Source organism: Mytilus trossulus, chromosome 3 (assembly GCF_036588685.1).
Source record: "Mytilus trossulus isolate FHL-02 chromosome 3, PNRI_Mtr1.1.1.hap1, whole genome shotgun sequence".
NCBI lineage: Eukaryota > Metazoa > Mollusca > Bivalvia > Mytilida > Mytilidae > Mytilus > Mytilus trossulus.
Genome location: NC_086375.1, coordinates 64625881 through 64649808, shown reverse-complemented (window position 1 = coordinate 64649808; position 23928 = coordinate 64625881). Strand labels below are relative to the sequence as shown.

At 30.9% G+C, this 23928-nt stretch overlaps 1 protein-coding gene across 3 annotated transcripts in view; it reads right to left on the bottom strand.

Moving 5' to 3' along the window:
• Positions 1 to 2478: 2478 nt before the first annotated feature.
• LOC134712114 (pyruvate carboxylase, mitochondrial-like) overlaps positions 2479 to 23928 on the bottom strand; it is a 30442-nt gene continuing 8992 nt past the window's right edge. For 2 of the 3 annotated variants that reach the window (XM_063573285.1, XM_063573284.1), the window contains exons 7-22: positions 23073 to 23343; positions 22492 to 22654; positions 20846 to 21028; positions 19532 to 19766; positions 18151 to 18171; positions 13076 to 13300; positions 12525 to 12681; positions 12111 to 12217; positions 11636 to 11769; positions 11070 to 11319; positions 10621 to 10749; positions 8325 to 8440; positions 7739 to 7918; positions 6996 to 7244; positions 6497 to 6637; positions 2479 to 5730 (exon numbers count right to left, since the gene is read on the bottom strand). In XM_063573285.1, the coding sequence (XP_063429355.1) occupies positions 5470 to 5730; positions 6497 to 6637; positions 6996 to 7244; positions 7739 to 7918; positions 8325 to 8440; positions 10621 to 10749; positions 11070 to 11319; positions 11636 to 11769; positions 12111 to 12217; positions 12525 to 12681; positions 13076 to 13300; positions 18151 to 18171; positions 19532 to 19766; positions 20846 to 21028; positions 22492 to 22654; positions 23073 to 23343 (2822 nt within the window). In that variant the 3' untranslated portion in view covers positions 2479 to 5469. The remainder of the gene's footprint in view (positions 5731 to 6496; positions 6638 to 6995; positions 7245 to 7738; positions 7919 to 8324; positions 8441 to 10620; positions 10750 to 11069; positions 11320 to 11635; positions 11770 to 12110; positions 12218 to 12524; positions 12682 to 13075; positions 13301 to 18150; positions 18172 to 19531; positions 19767 to 20845; positions 21029 to 22491; positions 22655 to 23072; positions 23344 to 23928) is intronic. The other variant, XM_063573286.1, reaches the window with a different exon arrangement.

Here is a 23928-nt window from a genome sequence, read left to right as displayed (position 1 = left end):
TAGATTTGCAAAACCAGAAAGAGTTTTTAAATTGTGTTGGAGAAAGCTAACCATGACGATTTATACTGAGAATATAGAGATTTGAATGCTGGTATGCATCTTGTAATAAAGGAAATTATTCTTATTTTTTAGTCTAAGCCAATAATTCAAAATAGACCTCACTAAAGTACAGTGGAAACCGACCAAGTTAAAATAAGGCTGCACAATTTGTGTTTTTATTTGTGCCGACCAGAATGAATTTACAAAATTTACTGTGTAGCTTTTCACAAGTTAAATTTGAATACATTTTATACATGCAAATTAGTTGGTTTCCATATCTAAATTTTGCTATCAAGGGATTGAATGAGCTCCAAATTTCACTTCCATATAGTGGAATAAGCTTAATAGCATGCTCAAAAACATGCATTCAGTACTAGTTTTTAAGGATTTAGAGATAATATGCCTATTCATATTTACATGGTCTAGAGATTTTTCCAAATAGTTGGGAAGGTCATTGATGAAAATCTTAAACAGGTTAGGACTTATGTTATCTCCTTGTATAACTCCAAACTGTGTAGGGAAGAATATAATACAAATTGACAGCAATGCGACGAAAAGTTAAAGAAAAAAGACATTGATTAAGCATAAGATTATCCAGCGGAATCAGATTAAAATCTTAACATGTGCCTTGAAATATACAAACAGTCCATTGACAACCCCGGATCCGATGGAACTGCAAAATGTATTCGGCATTCAGTTGGTTTGCCTGAGATTAAACATTCCGTAACAAATGAAAAGCAATATGTTCAGTAAATATTCCATTAGATAAGGATTTCAATACGGAAATGAAGTCTTTGTATCGCCCTATCTCTTTTAGTTTTGCTTCAATTTTTGGCAATAGTTCATAAATATAAAAAAGATGTGGTATAATTGCCAATTTGACAACTCTCCAAAAGACAATTCTCCACTGGAGACCAAAATGACACAGAAATCAACAACTATAGGTCACCGGACGGTCTTCAACAATGAGCAAAGTAAATACCGCATAGTCAGTATAAAATGCCCCCTAAATAACAATGTAAAATAAATTAAAACGAGAAAACTAACGACCTAATAAAGTTCATTTTTAATTCCGTTGGACACCCTTCTTGAACATAATCGCCACTGACTTTAAAATTGATGGAACATCTTTTGAATGCTACGGTTAGTTCTTCTAAATTTATAATTTGGTTTTTACTTGTATTTAGATTTTTTACAGTACTATATATACATTGTACATCGGATAGATTTAGAAATGTAAAAATTGTTGAACAATCCAACCCTCATGTTTAAAGCTAGCAAGATTCCTCTTTCATTCGGATACGATTTAATACAGTTGGTGAACTATGTATTTGAAGCAAGTCTTATTTTCTTCTACCTATAGGATAATGCAGTCTTATAAATACGTTTTATACCAACACACTTACTGATTATTTGATACAAAAAAGGTAATACAAATACGAATATCTGTTAGAATCGATGGTCATCCTTTATAAATTACGGTCATCCTTTACAAATTACGGTCATCTATTTACCAATCACGGTCATCCTTGTTTTATGTTACGGTCATCTTGAAAATATTTTACTTACGATTTACGGTCATCTTAGCGATTTTTTCAAATCCAATTTCCAGTTTCATACACATTTCTCTGTAGTAATATGTGATTTCCGTGTGATTCTTTTATACATTTACATCGAACCAATGTATGCTTTGTAAAGAAAATGCTTTAGAAACACTTAAACAGACAATACAAATACTGACCCAATTTTTCATCCGACATCTTGGGATGACCGTGAATGCAGTTACGGTCATCAGCTTTACCCCAGTGAATCTTATATTTATATCAATTGTCTACAACTTATAAAACTAATATTTTTTTAATATCGAAATCCATGTTTTTCTTGTATCTGATAATGATTTCTTGTCAGTATGGAGTATCTCCTTTTCTCTTCTTGAGAGACACCAGTGCTCCCTTGGTAGAATGCTATCCTAGGTGAAGGTAGTTTGTGATTTCCTTCTCAAGGCAAACACATAAGACTGGTATTGCGTCCCTTCAGCTAATTTGGCATTCAGGAAATTGGTCAACTCGTAATAGATGGGTATAGGTAGGATGATTCTGTGGATTCATTTATTATCATGGATACCATTTTTGTTTATTGAAGAAAAATGATTTTTCAGGGATATCCCAGTTTTTTTTTTTTTTTTTAAATCTACATAAAAGCTTATGAAAAAAGTGTACTTCTTTGAAAATGGAAATTAAAAGGTTTACCATTACAAACATAATTTAGCTCATTAAAATACAGGTTACGACATGGTTTCTTTTTTTTAAATACAGGTGACAGCAGGTTTGCTTTTTCATATAAAAACTTGAACTTCTCTCATCTTTATTATTGTTTAAAGATTACCATTCAAACATAAGACATCAATCTTTCCATACCAAATGATTTAAAACTAGAAGCTACAATACCACTGAATTTATTAATGAAACTATTTCTATATGATGAATATATAAGAATAACAGATATGATAAAATTAACATATAACTGTATAATGTTGAACACAAAAAGCCACAATAAATGCCCAGTAATTATGCAGATCTGTGAATCAGGTTTTTATCACTATGTTGATATTATGCAATTCTGAACGATTCTATAAACTGGAAAAACCTAATTATATTAAAGTGACAACAGTTGAAGGACTCAAACCTAAAATTTCATCTATGTAAGTGCAAGGTACCCTTTTTTTAATTCTAATTCAATAAAAAATCACTTGCATAACAATATTAAATGACATTTCAAATCTTAATTGATTATAAAGGTTCTCACAAAAAGATTGCTGTCATTTTATAATCTTACTTAAAAGGTGTATTTGCAGCATACTACATTTCATGTTATTGATAATACTGTTCTATATTCTCATTCAAAAAGTGAATTCATATAGTTATGTGTTAAATAACAAATCCTTAAATGTTTATAAAAAAAAGCTGTAATAGACCAGCACTTTACAAGCGTGAGTGTATCAAGCAGCTGGAAGGCAGATATTAAAATAACTCTAAAATTCCATCTTTAAGTAAGCATCTGACTGACACTTAATTTTTCCTTTGATAAAGACCCAATCTGATAAAAAACAAATCCTGTGTCCATGTTCTGTTTACAAGGATCTGTTTTCTACTTTCTGTTTTAGGATCCTCTAGATTTGTCCTTTTCATACCAACTTTTACATATTTGAAGGTAGACATTTCATTAGCTGAGGTAATACATGTACTAACCAGAACAGAAATTAGAATGGAGTTTTATCAATCTTTATAAAGCATAAACACATGATATGTATCTTAGTCAGATTGTAAAAGACCCGTTTTTGTTTTCAGATTGTCCACATTAGTTTTCACCATTCTATAACATTTATATTTTACATTTAACCAAAACAATTATTTATTTGATTTGTATATTGGTTGGAATTTTTTTTTCAAATTAATTTCAATTTGATAGGCCATTTTGTTTTCATTTTATGTACCTATTTTCAATATGATTTTTATAGTACATCCTCACAATGTTTAGGTCCTTCTTCCCTTGGCCATGGAACCGAAATTAGACATGGTCAAAATACCCCACACCCTCACATAGACACAGGAAATATGATTGTACTTTTTTAATACAATTTTCTCCTTAACCCTTAAATACTGAATTTGCAGCAACACCCTCAAAAGACTTCTTTCAATATAATAACGAACTACAAGTTAAATAAGAACCTAGTATATTAAACTAAGGCAAGAATAATAATTTGTGTGCATGTATATGCAAAATAAAAATCAAACTTTAATAAGAAATAAAGTTATCAATGCATTGAGGGAGATCTTTCAAATGCAATACAATATATGTATATAAATAATCAATATGAAGTTCAACATCAGTAAAAGTAAATGACTCACAATAGGAGAAGATAGCTTATAAAGATTTTAAAGATATAATTGATCACCATCATTCTAACATTCATCTGATAAATATAAAAAAGTTATGCACCAATAGGCCAACTAAAACAGCTGTTATTTTAAAGCTTAATTTACATAGGAAGATTTTGGCATAGTCCTCATCTTGACTCTAATTAAAATTTTAATCAACATCAATTTGAAATTGCAGCTAATGAAAATCTACCATGCTATTGCAAATTCTTTGAATCTGAACAACATCTTTGCAATAATTTCTATCTTTGATAGCCTACAACATAATATTGAATACTTTGATCAAACTGCTAACCCAACTTCTAAAGTAAATGTGCTCTGACTAATATTTAGAAAAAAAAATTTGTGCATGAAGTAAAATACCTGAAAATAAAATTAACAAGCACACATATTAATATCATATGATACACATATTAGCAACATTATTTAAGAAGCAATCAAAGTTTAATTTAGACATCCATGTATCTAATATTTATATCTCATCATTATTTTATAATGGGAATGTAATAGAGCAACATCTACTGAATATTTCAAATTTATAATATTCAATGATATGTTAATAATCTATGTAGAATGGCAGTGGCCATCACTTACAATACCTCTCATTTCATTTTTAAAGTAAATTAGGTAATTTTAATTCAAAACTAAAGATGACAATGAGTTATGCATAGCTATCTGCAAATTTATTGTGTCACACTATCAACCATTTTTTTAACATAATTTTATATTGCAGTTAACATGATGTTTAAAATAAAATAAAAAGTTTAGCTCTTTACTTCAAAAGGTTGGTCTGGCATAAATATTGCACAGGTGTAAAAAATGATATAACAAAATGTTTTAGTTGTGATTTTTTAAAAATTTTATATAAACTATTCTAAATATAACCAGCACTATCAAGTTCCAAAAATGGATAGTCATTCAGCTTAAAGCATTGTACTACAGCAAAAGCAGAAATTTTCTTGGAGGATCTAATTTCGTTTATTTCTGACATGGAAAGAGTCTATCCACGAAATTTAAAACCATCAGGAAAATTAAACCTTCATATAATATCACTTCCATTTATTGGAACCCACAAAATTAAATCCCCATGAAATCTTATATAAAGACAAAACAACCAAATTTTAAACCACACAAACCTAGAGTTTCTACAGTATATAGTAACAGACATTGTCATTATTCACTCTCCTCTAAATTATCATATGCAATGGAATTCTAAAGATTTATATCAAAAGTTTTTAAAAAATGTCATGAAAATGTTGGAAATAAAATAAAAGAACAATTAATGAATGATCCAGCATTTAAACAAATTAACACATATCTGAATACAGATCTAGATTTTGAAAAAATTCCACCCAACAACAAAAAACAATTATTTATACTACCCAGCACTTTTTAGCAGCACTAACATGGACTCGATGTCCTCTATGATAAAACCCACAGTCAGTCTTCATAAGACAATACTATCAGCATTTAAACAAACACTAAAAAATCTTCATTCAGGAAGAGCTTCAATATCTAACAACAAATCTTCTCCTTCTATTTTCATATTTTTTTCGACCGAGATTTTCTGAACAATTCCTGAACAAGGAGCATTGACAACCATCTCCATCTTCATTGCACTTATAACTAACAAAGGAGCTCCCTTTTCCACCTTTTCTCCGTCCTTAACTTTGATATCTATAACTGTTCCTGGCATGGGTGATCCAACTGATCCTTTTACACCTTTCAGGGCCTTCGGGTGGAAGTGAAGTTCCTTCAATAAAGAAAAGCAATGTATCAAAAAATGAACATATTAACCTTTTTTTCTGCTAAAAATGTATGAAAATAAATATTAACTGAAAATGTATAACTAAGAACAGTAAAAGTGACACATTCCAAATTCTTCCTTGGTTTGAGTTTTGTGGTTATAAGCATTGTGTATACGTTTCATTACATTTAATTCAGGCAAACTTAAGTTTATATAGAAGGGGAATAAAAAATCAGTAATATTGCATTTTTTCAAAGTGGCATAACTTTAGATCTGTGTTTTGTAGTAATATAAAGCAGTGTGTGTAAGATTCATAGCATTATGTTGTGGCAACCTTTAGTAAGAGAATGGAAATGAAGATTTAAGCACCTTTTCCATTGGTAAAGGGGTATTACTCTAGAAAGGTACAAGTGACGCCACCCAAATATAAACTTGATGCGAGTTTCTGGTATTTAGCATTCTGTTTAAGTTTCAATACATTTGGTTCAGGCAAACTAAAGTAATAGAATGGAAACCAATGTCCAGACATACAGAAGGACAAGGCTTAATTTTAATGCCCCTCTGCTACTGCTGGTGCATACAAAGTGGTTTTACAATGAACTGAAAATATTCTTATGATAGATGTGAAATCTGTACTATTTGCAAATGACAACTAAAATGAAAAAGTACAATACAGTGGTACTTGTGACTAAAATTAATTGTAAGTTATACTGAAATGTTTATGAGTATTAAATCTCGTGAATTTTTACTGCTTATAGTTGCAATAACTTACCTTAGAAGCCACTTCATCTTTAATCATGACTGATCTTAGCTGTCCATTTAATTCAAAGAAAACTTCTCTCTGACCATTTTTGTTTAAATCTCCAACAGCTAATGCTTTGATTGATAGCGTTTTACCCTTTTCTATATCGACCTGAAAACGCCAATTTAAAACTTTTATCATTTAAAAGTGTTTATATATTCAGAAGAGTTTCACTCCCTTTATACAATTATATAATATATTTTATATATTTTAATGTGAAATTACTTTAAACGGAACATTCAACAATTAAAAATATATCAAATAAGTACTGACCCGCAATCAGAAACTCAAAATATTCCATAATATATTCATCTTTTTTTTCCCGGCACCATAGTCTCAGATGATAATTCTGTCAGACTTTTTTTTTGTATTTGTTTCTGTCAATCATATTTAGATCCTCATATGTCTGATAAGTCCGAAAGACATCAATTGGAAAATGGTTTTACTGAATTCATTTACTCAATCATACCTGCACTTCCTGTGCCATTTTTGGACCAGCCAAAAACAAAGTGGTGTCTAGAGTATCAACCGGTCCATACGTCTCTCTGAACTGTAGGAAATCATCAGTCACACTGGGATACAATGCAGAACTTAAGACATCAACATCCCTGATTTTCTTCCCATGTTTCTCTATTAATTCTTCCTTGATTTTATCAAAGTCAACAGGTTGTAGAGATGCTCCTGGTCTTCCATTTACTCTTGGTTTATCTCCTAATATCTGTAAGTTTAAAGGTAACTATGATTTACTATCAGATTCAGTACAGAATGGCTTTCAAGGCTCAAATGTATTCTATTAAGCAGGCATTCTCTATGCAAAAAGTATTTCACATATCAAAATTATGTTGAAAATTTCTAGTTAAGTTTTCTTCTTAGAAGCTAATTGAAATTACTTGAAATGTCTAAAACTCACAGACAGACAACTAATTGACCTTAGAAAATAAATTTTCAACTTATGTTCTTGAAGTTTAGGATTTCCATAGATTAACAAAAATACTCAATAACTGAACCAATAGTCTAGCCTTTGACCTAAGAGCCTTGTAGATAAACTTCTGGTGGTTCACCTATATTATAACAAAGGAAATACATGCATTCTAAATGCAGTGTGAACAAACATTCTAACCCTTGTCCAAAGGAACTATGATATCATCCTTGTGGTAATCTATATAAACCTTGAAAATATTTTATATCAGATAAATGTTAAATAATTCTAACCTTTGACCTAAGAGGTTCAGGATAACCTCCTGGTGGTTCCCCTAAGAAACCTTGGAAATATTCTATAACAGAAACAGGAAGTGACAAATCTTCTGCTCTGTCTTCTACTTGTGCGGTGTTCAGTTTGTTCTGTACCATGAACTGAGCCATGTCACCTACAACTTTTGATGATGGAGTTACCTAGAATAAAAAGATCTTATTACAAATGTATTACAATGGACAGTTCATTTCTTTCACAGGCTGTTTGACAAGAAAACAGGAAAGCAATCTTAAATTTATATATTTATAGTTTCTGGTGATTTGATCTTAGAGAAACTATAGAATCAATGCATGCAAGTATATCACACTAAGTTCTCTATGAAACATATGAATGCTTTTTTTTTTTTTTTTTTTTAAATCTGTTATGTGTGATTGAAATGTTGATTGTTGGATGAAAACTTTTAACTGTAAAAATATTCTGGATAATGTAAAAGTTATAGCTACAAAACTGGAAGAGAAGTTATCTAGACTCATCATATACCCCTTATAGGGCATAAAAACAGGGAAAATATAAAACATATATCATAAAACCAAATGTGATATTTACCTTAGGAATATCTCCTAACAGGAGGTTGGCTTCACAGTATCTCTTTTTCACTTCCTCAAACTGTTCAGCTAAACCAAGACTGAAGGCTTGGAACTGTAGGTTAGTATACTGTCCTCCTAAAATGGAAATATAATCAATTTATAGCTATTTTGTGAATTTTTCCTTTGATCTTTTGTTGTGATAATTTTTAATATCATGTTTGAAATAGAAAATTATCACCAGAAACTCAAAGGGCACAAATATCATTTTCAACATAAACGTTGATGATGTCATAGGAAAATAGCTAGAAACAGATTATTAATGATCTTTCAACCTCAAGAATGTTTCTCTGCCACATCTTTTCTGAAGGCTGTTTCCCTTTCAGGAAATTGTAGCTGACAAACATCTTACTGTTTGAAAACAAATCAATAATCTATAAATAACCTTTATGAATCTTGACTGCAGGCCTGGTTTTATTATTTATTACACTATCCTACAAATAGCATTGATGGCCATTGCTGAAGATGTCAACTTTTTTTGTTTTAAAAATACATTGTCATCTTTAAGCGCCAATACAGACCTGCCAACTTTTGAAAATCTCCATGGGGGATTTAGTGCGCGACAAGAATTTTAAGGGTTACAATTTTAGCGACTTTTCTGTGAGCATTGTGTTTTACTCCTAAAATAGTCTAAGTACTCTTCTTTTTTCTTTTTGTATACTAATGATGAGCTTGTAGGCCTTGATTCATTAAATTATAAAATTGACAAAATAACTGAGAAAATGGCATTAAAAATTAAGGATTCAAAGTATAGACCCCCCCCTTTCCCCCCTCCAAAGACCTTCTCATCTCAGAACCTTGACTCAAAACACCTAAAACTACATTTCCTAAAGTAAGAAGGATGAAGACAGATTTTGAGTCAGGCTTACTCATGGTCTTATCAGTATCAATGAGAAAAAAGATAAAATTTGAGTTATCTTTCTTTGTATTTAGAGGTGCTCTTACCGGCGGAGGCTTATACAGTAACACAGTAGAAGTGTACAAAATGGCGTCGATTTTAAATCAACAAACACGATGTCTGGTTTCAAAATAAAACAGATTTCAAGATAAATGATGTTTTCTTTGAGAGTTCATTACAGTTCTCATCTTTCAATTAATTTAATTTTGCTGTGGAACTACGGCAAATGTTGCAAATTGTGCTTGTATGATAAATTGATTAAAATTGAAAGGCTGTTTGACCAAATTTGTGTATACAAATTAATTTTGAGGACTGTTACAACCCATTAGGTAATCTGATTACATTCAACCACTAATTATGACACCTGTTGTGACTGTTGATTAGCGTAGGGTCATTAACTTGTCATAATATATATCCCCAGGTAAAATGATTGATTTTTTAAAATTGATCAGAAAACTTCAAAATCGGTAAACATTATTTTTTTCGGGTATATTTGTTGAAAATCGGGATTTTAACTAATTTTACGATCCCGATATCGGGATTCGGGTTGAGGGGCAAAAATCGGGATGATACCGCGAAAATCGGGATAGTTGGCAGGTCTGCCAATATGAATGGTGTTACCTGCTTAGTTGTAAGTTAAACTTAAGTTAAACCAACACTTAAGATTTAGAACTAGAGGCTTTAAAGAGCCTGTGTCGCTCACCTTGGTCTATGTGAATATTAAACAAAGGAAGCAGATTGAAAATTGACTATTAAGGGCAATAACTCCTAAAGGGGTCAACTGACCATTTCGGTCATGTTGACCTCTATCTGTAATAATATTCAAGATAATAACCAAAAACAGCAACATTTCCTTAAAATTACCAATTCAGGGGCAGCAACCCAACAACAGGTTGTCTGATTCGTCTGAAAATTTAAGGGCAGATAGATATTGACCTGATCAACAATTAAAAACAATTAAACCTATGGCAGATTTGCTCTAAATGCTTTGGTTTCAAAGATATAAGCCAAAATATACATTTTACCCCTGTGTTCTATTTTTTGCCATGGCGGCCATCTTGGTTGGATGGGCAGGTCATCGGACACATTTTTTAAACTATATACCCCAAGGATGATTGTGGCCAAGTTTGGTTAAATTTGGCCCAGTAGTTTCAGAGGAGAAGATTTTTGTAAAAGTTTACAGACAACGGACGAGGGACGACGGACGCCAAGTGATGAGAAAAGCTCACTTGACCTTTCAGGTCAGGTGAGCTAAAAATATTATATTTCTCAGGTGTTTAATACTTTATTGATTTATCTAATATTTTCAGTGCTAAAGATGTATGTTTTCTATAAAAATCTTAAGGAATAACCTCCTTACCTGGAATTTGATTGTCATAGACATCTGAGTTACCACTCTTTAAAGTTTTACAACATTCAAATGGACCATACAAGTTTCTGGTTTGTTCCCAGTATGATGAGTATTCTGTTACATCGTGTAGGTCTATCCCTGTAAATTAAATATTTTGTTTTGTTCAACTGGCTTCAATTCTCCATAAAGCAGTATTATATGATGACATCCAACTTAAACATGTTTAATGAACAAAAAGTTCTACCTTTAATATTTGTCTTCTTTATCATTCAGTTTCTAAAGTTTTCAACCTTTTTTTTCTAAATTTACATCATGTTTATCAGTACTTTAAATCTTACAAATTGCTCACACAAAAATATAAGTAAGGTCTAAAAAATTTACCATGAATTTGATTAGAAAGGTAAATGCTTGTAAAGTATCAGAAAAAGTAAGTTAAGACTACAGTATGACAAAGTTACCTGTATCTAGCTCTGTGTTAGCCACACTGGATACTACAGCTCCCATACTTGGCTGTGATGTCAGACCAGACATGGAATCTACAGCCACATCTACAATATCTGCCCCAGCCTCAGCACAGGCTAACATAGAGGCTACACCTGCTCCTGCTGTGTCGTGAGTGTGCACATGTATAGGGATGTCTGGATGTCGATCCCTCAGAGCAGTGATCAATAATTTAGCAGCTCTTGGTTTTAATACACCTGCCATATCCTGTTAAAATATTTTCAAGGCTTAAATTGCATGTTTATAGGATACTTATATAACACAAAAATAAAGCCAGCTTTTGACAAGAAACAGACATAAACCTACAGAATTTCAAGACAACTTTTCATTTAAAATTTTTCCACTTGTACCTCCCAAATGTATTGAAGATGGACTTTTCATTTTGTCTATAAATGGAAAGGACTTATATATTGATAAATAATTTGTTCACTATTTTCATAACTTAAATGTATAATTGTAATTTGAAGACATCTTCCAATAATAATAAGCTATAATGTTTATATAATCATCACAAATGAAATACCTTGATACAAAGAACATGTGTACCAGCTTTGACAAGCTCATCAGCTAGATCTGTATAGTATTTGAGGTTGTACTTTTCCAGACTAGGATTAGAAACGTCACCAGTATAAGATATGGCTGCTTCGATAACACCACCTGTTAATTGGTAAAAAATAAAGGTGACAATCTCTTACTCTTAACAATTAATTCCATAAACATTTTTGTCTTAAGAATAATCTAATAAGAAGATTATTTAATGCTATATGTATTAGATATCAGAATGCAATTTTTTATTATTGCAATACTTACCCAGTCACATTATTCGCATTAATAAAAACCTTGCAATAATTTCTGAATTTACAGTATAAGAAAACCAGATATAATTTAAGAATTCAAAAACAACAGAATTGGACATAGTTTTATGAAACTAGATAATGCCTTGTGTTTTAATTTGAAGGCAGCCATCAAAGTGTCAATTAAAAAAAAGGATAACTTACCAGCCTTGCCAACAGCCTCCATTCCAACAATGATATTGGGTAAATAATTCAGTGAATCAAATACCCTGAAGATGTCCATACCATTCTTCACAGCCAAATCACAGAATCTGAAAATAATATTTCAAATAATCGATTTCGCATGGTGAACAAGGAGCATGAGATTTCATTTTTACTAAAAAATAATATCATAATATTGTGCCTTTCCCATTATTAGAACCAACAAATTGTTCTTTTTTCTTTGGTACATCATTTTTCTACAGTTTAAGATAAATAATTGGTATTGAAGATTTTTTTTTTTTTTTATTATTTGTTAATTAATAACAGTGACATTATAAACAATAGAAAAATATGCATTAATCACAGAAATAATATCAATAAAACCCTTTGTTTTATCTATCTAGACATGATAATTACTTGTATACAACATTATCTGGATAGTTAGTATATCCTACAGCATTGGCTCCTCTCAGTAACATCTGGAATGGTACGTTTGGGACTCTCTTCCTTAGCTCCTGTAACCTTTCCCATGGACATTCATGTAAAAATCTCATGGCAACATCATAGGTTGCACCTGTACATATATATAGTACATTGTATCTTTATTCGTATTAAAGTTAGTTAAAAGTGTTATAATGGCTATTATCATCAATATATTCCATTTTAGAATTGTTTTATTTTTTTCAGTAATCTCTGGGTATAAGTGGGACTGTATTTTGTATATCTTTACCTCTTCTTTGACATGTGTATGTGACAAATATGTTTTTGAAATAAAGTATTATTGTATTGTATGTTTTATATTATAAAAAGTATTCAATGTCATAATCCAGACACATTTTATGTAAACTATTTTTAATCAAACTATGATTTGTTTTTTTTAAATATTGTTGATTGCTTTACACATTAAGTAACTTTATTGATGAAGAGTTCATATAACTGAATTTTTAGAAAATATCAGAATAACATACCTCCCCAGTTTTCCATACTGTACAAATTATGGAACTTGTGTGATGCATATGGAGCAATTTTCTTCAAATCATATGTTCTGACACGTGTAGCTAAGAGAGACTGGTGAGCATCACGGAAGGTTGTGTCCATCAATAATAGTCCATTATGTTCTCGTACCTTCTTGGCAAATGCTGTAGGACCATCTTGTTTTAGAATATCTCTCCAACCTGGGGGAGGCGCTTTAGCTACAATAATATGTAAAGCAAAATGCATTTTTTGTCTATATGATTTCTTATTCTAAAATATAAAGGTAATTTCAGTGTTAAGAATCAGTCGTAGTTCATAGTATATAAAGTAAATAAAAAAAAAATGCTAAAATTTGTAATCAATTTCTTCTGAACTGATCATCAAAAGTTGGTAATTCTTACAAAAAATGCATAAAATAGTGAACAAAAAAAAGAGATACAGCAAATATGCAATTTAGAGATTTTTATCAAATATTTTTTGAACAGTTGGTCACTGATATATAATATATATTATAAGTAAATACAATGTATAATTTCATCTTTTTGTACCAGGTACAAAGTGACTATGTCAATCTATACCAACAGTTTGGGGACAATTTTAAAAGGGAATTAACAGAACCAATCCATTTATTCTCCATCCTAAAAGGTTTTTTAAGTATAAAGAAAATGTTCAATACTATTTTTTTACCACTTTTCTTTGAGAATAACAGCTGTAGATTGTTGGGTCTATAAACAGGAATTAAACTGTCAATAGCAAACTGAGTTAATCTTGCAAAAATACAGTAAAGACTTAATATCCTTCTAATATATCATACAGTAAAATCAAATTCAGGCTTTAAGAAAAGATTTTCTGCAAATGAAATATTAACCTGTCAGCTACTATTTTATAACATAACTTCTAAAGTAGTTTTCATTGTTCTGTTTACAGCTAAAAACTCAAACCTCAGATAAAAAAGCATTTAGCTAAATGTTATTATTTGATTTTCTATAAATTACACCCATGTCTTTCTTTAAACAACATAAAAATGCAATACAGGAGACAGAAAATCACTTTTTTAAAGATGATCATAATACTATTAACATATAAGTAGAATTATAAATTTTTGTTATTCAATAAATCCTATTAATAATTATATAATTTGGAATAAATTAGGCAAGCATATTATAATTTATTAACATGGCTTTTGTTCCAGAAAAAATAAATGGACACAATCACAACGGACTATGTATTAATTAAGGATTTTTATACCATTCCTCAAGGTCTGGCAAAAGGAACTTATCTGAGATAGAATAAATTTAAATATGTCATATAGAATTCCAAAATCTTCAATGTACTCAAACTGATTTCCAAATTTTGGTCCTTAAAAACTTCCCAAAATGTTATAAAACTGACCAATATTCTAACCCCTGTACAGTAGTCATGTGACAAATCACCTGTCTTGTACTTTCGATCACTTAAGGAGGCCCACGGGTATAAGATTTTCAGAAAAAAAATGAACTTTTATATTGCATAACAAATTCTATTAAATACCTTCAGTAGTTGTTACTTTATCATATGGTACAAAAATTATTCCAAAAAATCAATTCGTGTTCATCCCAGGTGACTTTTAAAATGTCGATATCATTGATAAAGCTCTAAATCATCTCCCTTTGGTTCAAAAAAGCCATTTTTTGGCTTTAAAATTGAAATATCTTTTTTAATCCATCGGTGACCTATATTTTTTATTGTTGTTTTTCGAATAAGCTGTACACAAACTAAATAATCGTAAAATTTAAGCGATTTCTGTAATTTAGTTCTTTTTTTATTTCGATATTACCGCTATTTCTCCTATTAGTTCAACAGAAAAAAAGGACATTAACAAAAATGTATGCTTCTTTCGACGGCAGATTGTGAGCGTAAATGAACGGTGACCCCATTTTTTTATTTCATTTTTCTATTATGGATAAGATAAAGTTCATTTACAGAAAAATATAGAGAAATCCTATATTAAATAAAAAATTTCATTTAGACCCGCGAGCCCCCTTAACATTTTCTGTTTTATTTTTTCATTGGGTCAAGGTCTACATGGCAAAGGTGTGAGGACATTATTTTTTTACTGCATGCAGAAATGTGCAAACAAGATTGCTTTCTTGACATCTTTGCACTGACACTTGCTTGTAAGACAGGATACATGTGTTAACATGAAGATCTAAAAGACCACATGACTTGACTCAAAAACTCTAAAGAGATGAGTTCTTACTCAACTCACTACAGTAAATATTAAACTTGCATTATAAATATGTTCTGTCAGCCTGTTGCATTAGAAGATATATACAGGTGAAAAGAAGAATATATTTTCACATAACAAAAGTCATTAAAATGATATTGAATTACAACAGAAATGCTCAAAAGGAACAAGTTTGAAATTGTTTTCTGATTGTGCAACTAAATCAAATTCATTATTTTTTTTTTACATAATTTGGATAAAGCCTGAGATGTATGGACATTCTTTGTATGATTTTATGAATTCTATATAGATTCCACAACTACAACAAGTGTTACGATATTTCTCTTCTTGAGACAGTTAAATTTTAATATTTAAAGTTTGAGGTTTCCCGAGCTTTTTAAAAATCAAAATTTAACTGTTGAGAGTGGAGAAATATCATAATTAAGAGTTATAGTGGTGGAATCTGTATTTCTAATGATTTTTATCTCTTCTTTTCAAAGATTTGAAGAAAGTTGTGTACTTTGTAAATGATGTAATCAGACATGGTCACATTTTTCCATGACATCACAATAGGAAATTCCGAAAGAAAATTTAATGTCACAATTAAACTTTGACCAAACAGTTGCAGAAAACAGATTTTTTCACCAGTGAGGAGAAATATTTTTCTCACACCGGTCAAGAAATGAGAAAATAGCACAAAAGTTAGAGAAACAAGATTTTGTTCAGTTTTAATGATTCACATACAGCTTGAAAAAATGTCCTTTGTCACCGTGTATCATCGTACAGCGGATATAGGTACTAACCAAGCAGACATGAACTGACACAGCAACGAAAATCTTTTGTTTTGTTTTATCAGCATTCAGTGTACATTTCTCAACATCTGAAATTCCTGCTCCAAAATAATTTTCTCATCGTTTTTTTTCTCCCATTTATAAAACAACTTTTATTCTAATAAGAACAATTTACTTGTAAATGCGCAAATAGTCAACACCAACTTTCAATTTCGATACCATTGTTGAGACATTTACATGTTTTACCTCAAAGAAAGCTAATAAAGGGCAAAAGTAATAGTTACCAATCATAAACCTACCTTTTTGTGTACAGTGTACAGCAACTTAACTATGCACCGTACAGAAGGATTTATGTGGTCAGTTAAACACTGAACACACAATGCTTCTTTTCGCAATAAAATATTGAAAAAAACATGCAGGAAAGATTTCATTACCAATTATTGATACAACTATAAACACGGTATTTATTAAATCTAAATACTTATTACACACGCACAGTGGCCTTCTTTCAGAAAAAGAGTTGCAATGAATATAGAATTATATCGGATGAGACGAGTGCCAACTTCTTTGACAAGTATTTGCACATGTTTTTAGTAATCGTTCTTGTTTTGGGAAAATAATGAGACATCTCTAATCATCAACCTACGACTAAATCATTTCTTAAAACAACAATTATGTTTAGATTGAGGTACACATTGATATTATTTAAACAAAACAAAGATTTTCGTTACCGTGCGAGTTCAAAATCGATCACACCAGCTTGGTTAATACCTATATCTGCTGTACTGATGATACACAGTGTTGTTTACATGTTGAATTTGTCATAGTTATCCATTAACCATTTTTAAAACATCTGATTTTTAATATAAACATAACAGCTGCATAAGCATTCAACTATCATTTACTGTGTAAAACTGTGATAATACATGTGTTTTATATGCGTAATACTAAAATATATTTAACTTCATCCAACATTTGTTGTAAAATGCAGAATAAAAAGACCATTCCATGCTGTAACATTGACAGCTGCATACTAATCATCTATCATAATAAACATAAACCACCAATTGTTTTTCCCTTGATCTCATAATCTTCCTCTATATCAAATGTCTTACTACAAAGTGATTAATGATGGATAACTCTTACTAGTTTCAGGTGTAAAACAACCTAGAGGGTTCAACTAGCATTTATAAAATTTGCAAAATTACAACTATGGCCAGCTGACTCACACCTCGGGTGCGGGAGTTTCTCGCTGCATTGAAGACACATTGATGGCCTTCGGCTGTTGTCTGCTCTTTGGTCAGGTTGTTGTTCCTATTTGACACATTTCCCATTTTAATATTCAATTTTATTATAAAAATATTTCATTTAAAACAAAACAACCAGATGTCCTTTGGCTGCATCACTGCTTTAAATGTTAAAATTGCAAAACAATCACCATTGTAGAATATTTATGACCATGTCTAGTACTGTATGATTAAATTATGTTAGTTACATTATATTAGTTAAGTACAGAGTATTTCATATTTTCAAGTAACAAGCAGGCCATTGTGAATGTGGATTTTAGTTTTTTGTTATGAAAGTTAAGACCTGTTCTGAACATGTTTAAACCTTTGATTGAAAAACTATACTGGTGTACCACATTTTGTGCAATCAAGCATGTATAAAAAAAACCTAAAATGAATTTTATTTGTTCCCAAGACCTAAATATCAGTTGAGTTTAATATTATAAAGTTCTTCGTAATGAATTTGTAACAATAAACAGTTGGCTGTTCAGTTTGATAATGATTATAAAGCTCAGCATCATATTCAGCTTATGCAAAGTACTATACAAAGCATGGAGATGTACAGTGATTCAGAAACTATCAAAACAAAATGTGTCAATAACTGACATGCTTAAAGCTGGCAATACTCATCATTAAAAAAGGGGGGTTGCCAAATATATCACTAAAATTGTTTCTCAAAGAATTCAGCAAATAATATTTGATACTATATTTTGAAATTCATAAATAAATCCATGCACATGTAAAGCTAAATTAAGAACATAAATGTCTTAGTGTAATTCTCTTACCCTGTACCCCTGTTTCAACATCTATATAGGATTTAAAACCAGTGTTTAGTTATTTTGTTGAGTCTAATTTCATAGAATGCAGGGGAAAAATCACAATAGAAATTTTTTAAACAGTACTTATATTGATTTTAAACTTGTTATCCCATATTTTTGTTTAAACATTGTCCAAAAACAAAATATATAGCACATAAAGAAGTAGTAAACTCAGTAATGTACAAACAGTCCAACATTTTATACTAAAACATATACTGTATACACAAGTCCATCATAACTATATACATGACCAGGGTATGGAATTGTATATAAAACACTATACAAATTGTGAAAAGTACAAGCAAATTCTTAGTTAATCATTTGGAAAAGATAGAAGTAAGACCTGCACAAATGCATTGCGTAAAAAGTTCTTGCTTACATTTCTTTTAAATGCAGCCAGTGGTTTGTGAGCTGTACAGAAGATGTTCATTCCTTTTTTAGATAGGAAAAAGTCCTTGCACTACAAACCTTTTCTGTTATGTTTTTATTATGAAATCCCCAAAAATGCAAAATAAACTTGACATAAAGATAAATAGGAGGTGCACAATGGGACTATGTAAGAAAAATTCTGTTAAAATAAGGGAATGGACAAAATTGTCACCTCTTTTACTGCAAATGTCTCAGGTTTTAAAAATGAAATACAATTAAGGTCACAGTATTTGATAAATGTCCTCATCTTAATTTCAAAACAGCTTTCCTTGAAACAGCATGCTGTGTCATATCTGTATAAAATATTTTGTTAGTTCAACAGTTACTTCTATTCACCAAGATAATCATAGGAAATAATATTAAGACCACTTATACAGTTGATGGGTGTCATGGTGTAATATGAAAAACACGGATATCCTAGCTCATAGGGAAAATTATGTAAGATTCTCAGACTATTGTAATTTCAAAAGAAGCATCTAGTTGTGGATCTAGAACTTTTTGTAAAGGGGGCTCCAGTCACATTTAAGTGATTACCTATATAATCAACCAAATTTTTCCCATGTAAAAAGGGGGGGGGGGCATGTCCCACCTATGATCTATTCATCAGTTAAATACGAAAACTGAAAAGAATTATTTTAATTTTTTTTCTCCAGATGCTCTATTTTGATACAAAACAAACTCCTGTCCATGTTTCATAAAAATTGAGTCAAGTATTAACAAAGTTATTGACGTCTAAAATATTTCAGACTGAACCTAAATGTTGACAACTGTACAAGCTATGATTGCTATGTTTTGCCTTCACTCTTTTCATTACGGGCTATATAACATCTAAGAATCTAACATTTTTCTTTTCTTCACTGGTCTCTAGTATTATTATAAATTTTCTTATACACATTATTCCAGATATGAAAAGTCTTACCAATTGGCAGTTCAGGTACTGTTGGTTGTATCTCAGATGGTGGAATATCAGTAGCAAATGGTGTCATTGGACCATTGACCATGCATTGTCCTAAATAATTCAATAATTTCTGTGCTCTGTTCTGAGATGGATTCAGGTGGAACAGCTGTGGATTCTCATCAATAAAATAGGTATCCACAACACCCGACAGGAACTGTTTATGTTCTAATACATTCAACAGGAATGGAATATTAGTCTGAAAATACAGGTGAAATCTTTCTCAATCATAATAAAAACATTTTGGATGTAATTTATTATATTTGTAACTGTAATTACCATTACTCAAAATATAAAATTAAGAATTGTGGTTTGATTGCCAAGTAGAAAATTATCTCCAGAGACCGTGGCACAGGATATAGATTAACAAAAGTCACAGTTTTCCTTAAAAAATTTAGAAAAACCCATACCTTAGAGTTAACAATAAAGGCCCTGCATGACTTTATGTGAAACAAAAGAAAAACCAACAGCCTTATCTATTTTCTATTTCAATTCTATTCCTTGCAACCAAAGTTTTCCAAACTAACAATTAAAACATATTCTCTAATTTTTGTGCTATTTTCATATTAACTGACTGGTGTTAGAAAAATATTCAACTCGTGACGGAACAACACTGATAATCAACTCATGCGCTACTCGCATTCATGAATTAATGTGTTGTTCGGTCACTCGTTGAATATTTTTCTCTATTTGAATTCTTCTGTTAATTATTCTATAAATATTAAGCGTGTATTATCTCCCTTTATTATCTGGTTATGATAAATGATTATAAACCAATTTGCTCTATCAGGAAGAAAAAACTTCTTCCCTTACTAGATAGTTCTTTAAATATTTTATAAATTTTCTCTTTTATCTTTGTTCAGTTGGAGAAAATAATAGCCATGTTGAGAAGACAAATTATCTCCCTTTGTCCCTAGTTCTAACTTTGTAAATGGTAGATAACTAACCATTTATATTAAAAAGTTAAAGTGGTATGGACTTGTTCACATAATCAAATCAGAAGTTGTTGAAACATACAGGAATTTGATTATCAAAGAGTCACAGTAATATATTAATGGATTTTTAAAAACAATTTTATATATAAGATTTTGTTTTAACATATTAGATTTATCTATTTAAATACAGTTCTGAAGGTGATACAGCGTCTTGCACTCTGGGCTCAGTGCTAAGATATCTAGTATTGCCCCTAATAGCTTTTCTTATTGAAATTTTGCCTATTTATTACTTTTTTTTATGGTATAACACAAAATACCAATTACATTGTAATAAATTACATACCTTCACACCTCTAATTCTGAATTCTTTGAGAGTTCTTAACATTTTAGCACAGGCTGAAGGATGATCCCAGGCATGAGCTATAACTTTGACCAGCAGAGAATCATAGTATGGAGATATTATGGCACCAGCAAAACCTAAAGCACTGTCCAGTCTAATACCCATACCTTCTCCACTTCTGAAAACCTGGAAAAATAAAAATAATGTCAATTTTCTTTCATCATATCTCAGCCATTTATTGCTAAAAAGCAAACATTCATATATAAAATATCTATTTGAGAAATGCTTTGATATTGAGATAAAAATTATATAGGAGTATCAAAAGTAACTTACTGCATACCAAGCTAGGAATTAAAAAAACAATTATATGTACAATCCAAAAAAAGAAAGACCTCTATATTACAACAAGGTTACAATAGACATGCATACTGCTATTAATTTTCATTAGACTTGAAGAGACTATAACAAAAATAAATTAAATTGTTATGAACTACACTATTCATATTCCAGCCATCCCTATAAGTATACACTAGAACACACCAGCGATATCGCTGGTCTGTGACTGAATTAAAGAATATAACTATGCTTAAGCCTTATTTTAGTATTGGTATTGTCATCTGATAAAGTCATGCCGATTATAAGATGCACAGTTTTCTCTGCTTTCAACATCTTTCTGTTTGAACCTGTCGAACTGGAACCTATCAATTATTGGTATTGTTATTTTTATTTGGCAAAAGGACCAAGAAAGGAGTATTTTTTAATCAACAGCATTGTTTTTAATGAGTTATAAATAAAGTTGAATTCTTTGATTTGCTGTTTTACGTCATTCCGGTTAACAAATTGAAAACTGTACATGCTGTACCTATACGCCTTATTTTAAGTCCAGATTTTCATTATTCGTATTGTCCTCTATGAAAGTCATACTGATTAAAATACTACAATCAGGAACAGAGGTCTGAAGTGGTGTTATTTTTAATCAACAGCATAATACTATATTAGTTATATATAAAGTTGAATTCTTTGATTCATGGTTTTTACGTGATGACTGCTGACAAATTGCACCTCGTTATTTTAGTATTATAGATATAAGGTAGTATCGTTTCAATATTAGGATGTTTTAATTTAGTCTAGATCATACATGTATGTTCTATATAATTATGAAGTCTGAAATTTATTCTAATTCATAAACTAAAATATGTGTCTATTGGACTCCTTGCTCGATTGTGCTACCAAATTTTCAAGTTTTAGTGATCAATGGAATCTGGTTTAAAACCCTAATTTGATTTCTTATTCTTATAAGTTATAACACACACACATGTTCTAAGTTTCAAGTTGTTGTGACCATGTGACCAAAACGTCATGATAAACTACCTTAACCAAAACCTATAACCTGACACAGGATTGATGGACGGAGAGAAAAACAGAACAGAAAAAATAATGCCTCTTACTTTCATAAGCAGGGCATTAAAACAAGCAATGATAAATGGAAGAAATTAATAGCTTTTATAATTTCAAGTATCTTCTCTTCAGTACTTAAACATATTATATATATTATTTATTATTAAAAAGTAACAAATGTTTTACATAATCTGACAAATGTTTAGGGGTGAATTAACTTAAATAAATGAAATTAATATATAAGAACATACCTCTATTCTGCCAGTATCAGGTTGGAATTGTCTGGCTGGATCTTCTGTTGTCATCCTACACTGTATAGCACATCCATGTAATGCTATCTTGTCTTGTTCTAATCCAATTTCTTTCAGACTTCTTCCTTCAGCCACTTTAATCTGGGATTGTACCAAATCAACTCTGAAATATTTTTAATAGATTTATTGTTGGCTGAAATGTATATGTTTAGTATGGCGTTCATTATCACTGAACTAGTATATGCTTGTTTAGGGGCCAGCTGAAGGACACCTCTGGGTGCGGCAATTTCTCGCTACATTAAAGACCTGTTGGTTGTTGTCTCTTTGACACATTCCCCATTTCCATTCTCAATTTTACCTTTCATTATTAGACTAAAATACTACTAGTATATAAAAAGTCAACAATAAGGACCCAGTAATTAAAAGGCTTTTAACAGATTTAATTCTGGCATTGAAAGCAAGAGAGAAGTTTCACCTATCAACAAAAGGTTATCAGTTGAAATAAAAAAAAAATTTGTTCCCATGTTTCTTAACTTTAAAAAAAGAAAAAATATTCTATAGAATCAAAGGTATACAATTACCCTGTGACTTCTTCTGTAACTGTATGTTCTACCTGTAGACGAGCATTAACTTCAATAAAGAAGTACTGTCCATTTGTATCGAGTAGGAACTCCACAGTACCAGCATTCTCATATCCTACAAAGTGGGCCAGTTTTACAGCATCAGCCGTCATACTATCTCGTATCTCTCTGGGGAGTTGTGGGGCTGGTGCTATCTCTACAACCTTTTGATGTCGTCTCTGTACAGAACAATCTCTTTCATACAGATGAACAATGTTGCCATGGGAATCACCTAGAACACAAAATATATGAGCACCTTAAAAATCAGCATTTTATGGTTTGTCAATGACTGTTAGTACTTGCCAAAAATTATGTGGCTGCTAACAGCATTAGACAGGCGACCGCTGCAAAGAGTTAAATAATATACAGAAAGCATTTTGGCGGATCTGAAAGGGACCGGTGATGGCAGGTGACTGTCGAAATTTGGTGATGGTTGTGGCAGGTTTGACTGTACAACAATTTCATTTGCAACAAGCTGATATTTAAACACTATTGTCAAACAAAAAGAGCTATAAAATTCTTAAATGTTGGGATCCCGTTAACATGTTTAACCCCTCCACATTATTTATGTATGTGCCTGTCTCAAGTCAGGAGCCTGTAATTCAGTGGTTGTCGTTTGTTTATGTGTTACATATTTGTTTTTCGTTCATTTTTTTACATAAATAAGGCCGCTAGTTTTCTCGTTTGAATTGTTTAACATTGTCTTATCGGGGCCTTTTATAGCTGACTATATGCGGTATGGGCTTTGCTCATTGTTGAAGGCTGTACGGTGACCTATAATTGTTAATGTTTGTGTCATTCTGGTCTTTTGTGGATA